Source organism: Pangasianodon hypophthalmus, chromosome 6, assembly GCF_027358585.1.
Source record: "Pangasianodon hypophthalmus isolate fPanHyp1 chromosome 6, fPanHyp1.pri, whole genome shotgun sequence".
Classification (NCBI taxonomy): domain Eukaryota; kingdom Metazoa; phylum Chordata; class Actinopteri; order Siluriformes; family Pangasiidae; genus Pangasianodon; species Pangasianodon hypophthalmus.
This window is the reverse complement of record NC_069715.1, coordinates 256,865-265,910: the sequence shown is the minus strand read 5'-3', so window position 1 is coordinate 265,910 and position 9,046 is coordinate 256,865. Positions and strand designations below refer to the sequence as shown.

General features: G+C 44.8%; 1 protein-coding gene across 1 annotated transcript in view; it reads right to left on the bottom strand.

Annotated features, from left to right (window-relative positions):
* Nucleotides 1–8,542, bottom strand: part of slc24a5 (solute carrier family 24 member 5) — a 16,108-nt gene extending 7,566 nt beyond the window's left edge. Inside the window, exons 1-5 of the mRNA XM_034305436.2 lie at nucleotides 8,214–8,542; nucleotides 6,186–6,365; nucleotides 5,009–5,092; nucleotides 4,596–4,699; nucleotides 4,409–4,509 (exon numbers count right to left, since the gene is read on the bottom strand). Of these exons, the coding sequence (XP_034161327.2) occupies nucleotides 4,409–4,509; nucleotides 4,596–4,699; nucleotides 5,009–5,092; nucleotides 6,186–6,365; nucleotides 8,214–8,403 (659 nt within the window). The 5' untranslated portion in view covers nucleotides 8,404–8,542. The remainder of the gene's footprint in view (nucleotides 1–4,408; nucleotides 4,510–4,595; nucleotides 4,700–5,008; nucleotides 5,093–6,185; nucleotides 6,366–8,213) is intronic.
* Between the last annotated feature and the right edge of the window lie 504 nt (nucleotides 8,543–9,046).

The window sequence follows — 9,046 nt, the reverse complement described above, 5'->3', positions numbered from 1 at the left end:
TTGGGGTTGTGTAGAGTGTTGGGGTTGTGTGGAGTGTAAGTGTTGGGGTTGTGTGGAGTGTAAGTGTTGGGGTTGTGTGGAGTGTAAGTGTTGGGGTTGTATGGAGTGTAAGTGTTGGGGTTGTGTGGAGTGTTGGGGTTGTGTGGAGTGTAAGTGTTGGGGTTGTGTAGAGTGTAAGTGTTGGGGTTGTGTGGAGTGTTGGGGTTGTGTGGAGTGTAAGTGTTGGGGTTGTGTAGAGTGTTGGGGTTGTGTGGAGTGTAAGTGTTGGGGTTGTATGGAGTGTAAGTGTTGGGGTTGTGTGGAGTGTTGGGGTTGTGTGGAGTGTAAGTGTTGGGGTTGTGTGGAGTGTAAGTGTTGGGGTTGTGTGGAGTGTAAGTGTTGGGGTTGTGTGGAGTGTTGGGGTTGTGTGGAGTGTAAGTGTTGGGGTTGTGTGGAGTGTTGGGGTTGTGTAGAGTGTAAGTGTTGGGGTTGTGTGGAGTGTTGGGGTTGTATGGAGTGTAAGTGTTGGGGTTGTGTGGAGTGTTGGGGTTGTGTGGAGTGTTGGGGTTGTGTAGAGTGTAAGTGTTGGGGTTGTGTATGTGGAGTGTTGGGGTTGTGTGGAGTGTAAGTGTTGGGGTTGTGTGGAGTGTTGGGGTTGTGTGGAGTGTAAGTGTTGGGGTTGTGTGGAGTGTTGGGGTTGTGTAGAGTGTAAGTGTTGGGGTTGTGTGGAGTGTTGGGGTTGTGTGGAGTGTAAGTGTTGGGGTTGTGTGGAGTGTTGGGGTTGTGTGGAGTGTTGGGGTTGGGGTTGTGTGGAGTGTAAGTGTTGGGGTTGTGTAGAGTGTTGGGGTTGTGTGGAGTGTTGGGGTTGTGTGGAGTGTAAGTGTTGGGGTTGTGTAGAGTGTAAGTGTTGGGGTTGTGTGGAGTGTTGGGGTTGTGTGGAGTGTTGGGGTTGTGTAGAGTGTTGGGGTTGTGTGGAGTGTTGGGGTTGGGGTTGTGTGGAGTGTAAGTGTTGGGGTTGTGTGGAGTGTAAGTGTTGGGGTTGTGTAGAGTGTTGGGGTTGTGTAGTGTTGGGGTTGTGTGGAGTGTAAGTGTTGGGGTTGTGTGGAGTGTTGGGGTTGTGTGGAGTGTAAGTGTTGGGGTTGTGTGGAGTGTAAGTGTTGGGGTTGTGTGGAGTGTTGGGGTTGTGTGGAGTGTAAGTGTTGGGGTTGTGTGGAGTGTAAGTGTTGGGGTTGTGTAGAGTGTTGGGGTTGTGTGGAGTGTAAGTGTTGGGGTTGTGTAGAGTGTTGGGGTTGTGTGGAGTGTAAGTGTTGGGGTTGTGTAGAGTGTTGGGGTTGTGTGGAGTGTAAGTGTTGGGGTTGTGTGGAGTGTTGGGGTTGTGTGGAGTGTAAGTGTTGGGGTTGTGTAGAGTGTTGGGGTTGTGTAGAGTGTTGGGGTTGTGTGGAGTGTAAGTGTTGGGGTTGTGTGGAGTGTTGGGGTTGTGTGGAGTGTAAGTGTTGGGGTTGTGTGGAGTGTAAGTGTTGGGGTTGTGTGGAGTGTTGGGGTTGTGTAGAGTGTTGGGGTTGTGTGGAGTGTAAGTGTTGGGGTTGTGTGGAGTGTAAGTGTTGGGGTTGTGTAGAGTGTTGGGGTTGTGTGGAGTGTAAGTGTTGGGGTTGTGTAGAGTGTTGGGGTTGTGTGGAGTGTTGGGGTTGTGTGGAGTGTAAGTGTTGGGGTTGTGTAGAGTGTTGGGGTTGTGTGGAGTGTTGGGGTTGGGGTTGTGTGGAGTGTTGGGGTTGGGGTTGTGTGGAGTGTAAGTGTTGGGGTTGTGTGGAGTGTTGGGGTTGTGTGGAGTGTAAGTGTTGGGGTTGTGTGGAGTGTTGGGGTTGGGGTTGTGTGGAGTGTTGGGGTTGGGGTTGTGTGGAGTGTAAGTGTTGGGGTTGTGTGGAGTGTTGGGGTTGTGTGGAGTGTAAGTGTTGGGGTTGTGTGGAGTGTAAGTGTTGGGGTTGTGTGGAGTGTAAGTGTTGGGGTTGTGTGGAGTGTAAGTGTTGGGGTTGTGTGGAGTGTTGGGGTTGTGTGGAGTGTAAGTGTTGGGGTTGTGTAGAGTGTTGGGGTTGTGTGGAGTGTAAGTGTTGGGGTTGTGTAGAGTGTTGGGGTTGTGTGGAGTGTAAGTGTTGGGGTTGTGTGGAGTGTTGGGGTTGGGGTTGTGTGGAGTGTAAGTGTTGGGGTTGTTTCACAGTCGATACTTATGCAATCACTATTTTTATGTACTTTATTTCTGAATAATTTACAAACTATACTGATCTTTGGACTGTTTTGTGTAAAATCGTTAAATAAGTCCTGATTGAGTGTGTTTGAGTCGCAGTCTGTAGTAATGTGGCAGAGGTCAGGGGTGAATTCTGTGTATACAGTCAGCACATTATTTCCACATTGATAAAGTTATAGCTGTTTTAGCTGCTTACAGTTTATAGGAGTTGAAATGTAATAATGAAAAAGTGCAGACTTTCAGCTTTCATTTAAAGCTATTTACAGCCAAAGCAAGTGAAATGCAGCTCAGCTGGATTCAGCTCAGGTGAGTGACTCAGTTATTGTAGAACATTTCATTTTTTTATCTTAAAGTCTTGGGTTGCTTTAGAATTGTGCTTCAGGTCCATCTGCACTGTGAAGCTCCATCCACTGAGTGCTGAAGCATGTGTGTGAATGTGAGCAGTTAATATCTCCCTGTACACTTCAGAACTCATCCTGCTGCTTCAGTCAGCAGTCACATCATCAATAAACACAAGAGAACCAGTTCCACTGGCAGCTGGACAGGTCCACGCCCACACCCACACCCACACTCACGCCCACACCCACACCCACGCCCACGCCCACGCCCACACCCACGCCCACACCCACACTCACACTCACGCCCACACTCACACCCACGCCCACACCCACACTCACACCCACACCCACACCCACGCCCACACCCACGCCCACACCCACACCCACCACACCCACCACACCCACGCCCACGCCCACACTCACACTCACGCCCACGCCCACACCCGCACCCACACCCGCATATACGCCCACGCCCACGCCCACACCCACACCCACACCCACACCCACACCCACACTCACACCCACGCCCACACCCACGCCCACGCTCACACTCACGCCCACACCCACACCCACACTCACGCCCACACCCACACTCACGCCCACACTCACGCCCACACCCACGCCCACACCCACGCCCACACCCACACTCACACCCACGCCCACGCTCACACTCACGCCCACGCCCACACCCACACCCACACTCACACCCACGCCCACACCCACGCCCACGCTCACACTCACGCCCACACCCACACTCACGCCCACACCCACACCCACACCCACGCCCACACCCACACTCACACTCACGCCCACACCCACACCCGCACCCACACCCGCATATACGCCCACACTCACGCCCACACCCACACCCACACCTGCATATACGCCCACACTCACGCCCATGCCCACACCCACACCCACACCCACATATACACCCACACTCACGCCCACACCCACACTCACGCCCACACCCACACTCACGCCCACACCCACATCCATGCCCACACCCACACTCACGCCCACACCCACACCTGCATATACGCCCACACTCACGCCCATGCCCACACCCACACCCACATATACACCCACACTCACGCCCACACCCACACTCACACCCACACCCATGCCCACACCCACGCCCACACTCACACATCCACGCCCACACTCACGCCCACACTCACACATCCACGCCCACACTCACGCCCACACTCACACATCCACGCCCACACTCACACATCCACGCCCACACCCACATCCACGCCCACACTCACGCCCACACTCACACATCCACGCCCACACCCACATCGGGTGTTGAGGTGGTACGCTTCAGATCATGAGCAGTTCCTTCCCTTCTCCACACTCTTCTCTTCCCATCATTCTTCTTGTGATTGTTGACTTTGACGCAGATACACTGGAGGATGTTCTTCATCTGGTCAGTTGTGAAGCAGTTTCCTCTCCAGGGAAAGCGTTCTTCTGTCATGCTTTTTACGCAGTTTTACGTCGGACGTCCTTCCTGATGAATCCCTCCCCACCTGAGCACCTGAGCTACCCGGTCATCCTGATTCCAAATGCAAATGCCACACTTTAATCATCACTATACCTTTTGTCTGCTGAAATAATGAGGGAATAATGAGGGAATAACACACATCTGGCCATGGAACAGCTGAGCAGCTAATTGTCCAATTACTTTCAGTCTCTTAAAAAGGGGTGGAGCCACATATAAAAAGTGCTGTAATTTGTACAAATTAAAGCTCAAGGTCTGCACTTTGATCTCATAATTTCAACTGTGGTAGACAATATATATATATATATATACGCACTCACTTACACACACACTCACACACACACTCACCAGTACACCTGGTTATCAGAGATCATGGCGATCACAGCGGTCACACTAATGGCGTAGGCGATACAGTCCCTGAACAACGGCCAACAACTCAGACGACTAACCTAAACAGGGTTAGAGTTAGAGTTAGAGTTAGGGTTAGGGTGTGTGTGCGTGTGTGTGTGTGTGTGTGTGGGTATATTTTACACACCACTGAGCTTAAGAGGCCACATGCAGCGCAGATTCCCAGCAGGTTATAAACAGCGGAGCCCACGATAGTGCTCACACCGATATCTCCCTTTGTCACGAACACACCTGCACACACACACACACACACACAGCTTAGCTTACACAAACTACTGAGGCTTTGAATAATAATAATAATAATAATAATAATAATAATAATGATAATGATAATAATAATAATAGCTTATGGGAAAAAGGACTTAAAAAATTAAAAATGTAACAGAAATTACAGTCTGGATTGTAATACTATAATTAGGATTTAACAAAATATTTATTATAAAATATCATATTAAATTTGTCATGTGACCTAAACACTGAGATTCTTCCCCTAAATTTAAATAAATAAATAAATAAATAAATGGCGTATTATTTTGTTACCCAGAAAGGCGGTGACGAGTTCGGGGGCGGAGCTTCCAGCAGCCATGAAAGTGGCACCAGCGACGTCCTGAGAGAGACCGAGACCTGAAACGATAATTATTATTATTATAAAATTACCATAACTTTGGCTGCAGACTCCTCCCCCAGCTCCACCTTGGCCACACCCCCTTTATCACTGTCTCCTGTAATTAGACTCAGTAAGTGTTTTAATCAGACACTTAATCAGACTGAGTTAATGATGAGTTGAAGTCTGATTATAACACGGCTGAGGTTTAAAACATAAGCTCCATACTCGGCACATTAGATTCACATTAGACACGTCTGATCTCACACTCAGACCTCCTGTGAAAACTCCTGCAGTCTGATGCCAGTCTGACATCTCACACACGGATGGACGTCTGATTTAAAAACTCTAAAAGTCTGATTTATAACAGTTTGATTTATGTTCATTTGGATCATGCTATGGCTCAACATAGTGTTTAGCATAAAATTCTGGGTTTAATTATAAAATAAAACAGTTATTGAGATTAGCAAAATTATCCAAGTCTGTTATCTCACAGTCGGAAATCTATTTTATTGTTTAATTAAATGCTTTAGTCGAGTGCAAGATAACGAACAGCAAGATAACGAACAAACATAAGTAACATTAAATGATTGTGCTGATTAAATCTAACTTAAACTCCACCTTTTAACTTAAACTTCACCCTTTAACTAAAGCTCCACCCTTTAACTAAAGCTCCACCCCTGCTGACCCAGAGACACCAGTCACTCAGTATCACTCTGGGCTTTAAGTCCTGCTGCATTCTCAACTTATCATTGTGTTTTAGTATGTAGTGTGTGTGTGTGTGTGTGTGTGTGTGTGTGTGTGTGTGTGTGATTCTGACCTAGTTGGAGTGTGAATATGGATTTATGTGGATTAATTGTGTCTGCCATGGACTCAGACACAAAACTAAATCCTGAATAAAAGATTAAAAATAAAATTTTACCAGCTGCTTTATTCCTGACTGTTACTGTAATAATAATAATAATAATAATAATAATAATAATAATAATAATAACACCCTGAATCACCCCCACCAACAGAAATAATAATAATTATTATAACAACAATAACATTAATAACTCACTATTTACCTTCTACTACTACTACTAATAATAATAATGATCACGGGCTTACGGTCGCTGATGACTTCGAGTGATGGTAAAAAATACTCATCACAGACTACAGAGACGGCGAGCAGCATGTAAAAAATAATGATGAAATAAATAACAATCCCTCCGTCTTTACGCTCCTGTTCTGTGAAAAACCCCTCGGGAAACTCGGAGGACTGAGGAGGAACACACCGGCTCTCATTCTCTGCAACAGAAATCAGAATAAATACAGTGTTAGTGACTGTTACTGTTCACATTACTGTCTTTTATTTCAACTTTTAATTAAAATAATCTGCATGCAAACATTTCAGTTAGGAAAATGATCAATTCCAGATAGTTAATAAACAGCTTTAGGTTTAAAGTGACAGTAAATTAGCATCACTTCTGCTAGCAGTCAGACACATTCCTGTTAAATCCTTCATTTCATTTTCAGTAAATCTGAAACTTGGCTTGTGTTTAGCTGAAACGGCAAGTAGGTCAGATCACGTCCCAGTGTGAGTTACGCTAACGTGGATCAGTGCTAACCTGGCGTGTTAAATAAGATGGTTATTAGCCTACTTCACATTAATCTTTTATTTACACAGTTACAACTCCATTCGTCCCGCAACAACATAAAACTCTCCACATTTTACATGTGATTTAGTATAATTAAAAAACAAACAAATGAAACCCTGTGGATATTTTTTTAATCTCTAATTGCAACATAATCAGACAAACAACAAGCATTAAGGCTTTAATATTTACATAATCATAAAATAATACCCATAAAAAATAAATCGCATTAAACACAGCTGCTTATTTGTTTTCCTGAATCCTGATAAAACTTCAACAGAGAACCAAATAAAACTGTATTTTATACAATCTGTTCACACGTCTGACTAAAACCAAACCATCACTTTACCGAAAACCTGCAAACAAACACTTTTCTATCCTCAACACTGACTGAGACATGGCCATACATCCACAGGAGGATAAATAGATATAAAAAATTTAATTCTGTCCTTAAAAAGTCTGGATATTTTTGTATTTGATGCTTTAAAAAAATTTTTTTACATTTAATCAAAAACTATGCAAATGAATCTTCATGTAATTAAAGTAAAGTTGCCAAAAATCTAGTATTTGGATGATCGATTCTTTAAAATATTCAAATTTTAATGTCACTGTGACGACTTTTACAGAAGTTTGTTGGAAAATCTGTTCCTTACTGTCCACTTACTAAAATAATGCCATGTATAAAATCCAACATTAATCCGACAATAATCTACATGTTGTGTAACGTTTGTGTAATTAGTGTCAGTTTGTAAAATTTCCTGAATGCAGAAATAATCTAGAAACTGAGACTTTAGTTCTGAATGTAGATTTTCTGATGAAAGCAGTTATAAAAGTCCAGTGTGCTTTAATGCGCTTCACTCGAGTCAGTGTGTTTATAAACGAGACGAACATCGCAGTGACACACACACTGACATCATACAGCAGGATTCGAGCTTTTCATGGATATACAGTACGACATGACGTGATTACGAAGGGAGCGGACGCACTTTATCCAGAAATCGGAAAAATGATTGAACAAAATAATCGTTTCTACCTGAAATACAACATAAACGAACATAAATGAGTTACATTAGCACGCTGAATTTAAACTAAATACTGTCTGTGTGTGTGTGTTTGTGTGTGTGTGTGTGTGTGTGTGTGTGTTATACCATCTGCATATTCCTGTAGTTTTATATTTAAACTCCTATCTCTAGATTCTTGACTGTAAAAGGAAATATAATAAACACACACATTTGTCTTCCTATCCTTGTGAGGACCTTCCATTAACATAATTAACACAGGTAATTAACACTACGCTGCACTGAACTCTAAAGGAAAGTTTTCAGCTCTTTTAGTTTTTATAATAAAAGCTGCAGGTTTTGTAATAAAGCAGTTTTCCTCACTGCGAGCAGACAGATATTCCTGTCCTTGTGGGGACATTTAGTCTCTCTCACACACACACACACACACACACACACACACTCACACACACACACACACTCACCCACACACACACACTCACCCAGCGCCCGTCTCAGTCTGTGATGATGTTCAGGAGTGTGTGTAGCGGTGTAGAAGACGAGCTGCACAGCGGCGTATAACAGCAGCACTAATCCCAGTACACTCAGCACCGTCTCTCTCCTCCTCTTCCTCTCACTCCCCCACTCCTCACTCATCCTCCTCTTCCTCTCACTCCCCCACTCCTCACTCATCCTCCTCTTCCTCACGCGATTATTACCTCAGATAGCTTATTAACGATGAATCACACTAACGCTGATCATGAGAGCGACACTGCTGTAACTCTCACTGCTCCGTCTCGCACCGCTGCTGAAACATCCGGAGAGTCCTTACAGCTGAACGCACAAACCTTTTAAACATAGCAAGGAGCACTCTGATTGGTCACCTGCAGCAGCCAATGGGAATGCAGCAGAGGCGGAGCTTGGTGTTTCACATGACCTGTGGATTCTGAGCAGCTCTGCTGAACTGTGAGAGTGTTTAATGATAAAGTGATAAGAACGGCTCATCATAATGACCTGAACACACTTGCTAATGAGTTGTAGCTTAAGCTCCACCCCCTCCACCCCGTCACTTAGCAACATCACGATCACCGTCCCAGATCACTTACGTAATGTTCCTGCTAAAGATTTATTTGTAAATTAGTACGATAATGCTAGCTTGGCTTCAATTTGTGAAGAAATTTCTTCCAGAAAAGCAATAAATCCGTGACTTATTTACAGTCCGGACGTCTTTCAGCGTCGTTCTGATTAACAGCTAAACTATAAAACATGATATTTTACTGAGCGCACGTTTTACTGAACACGTCTCTGTCTGGTTTAGATTTTATTAGTAATCAGA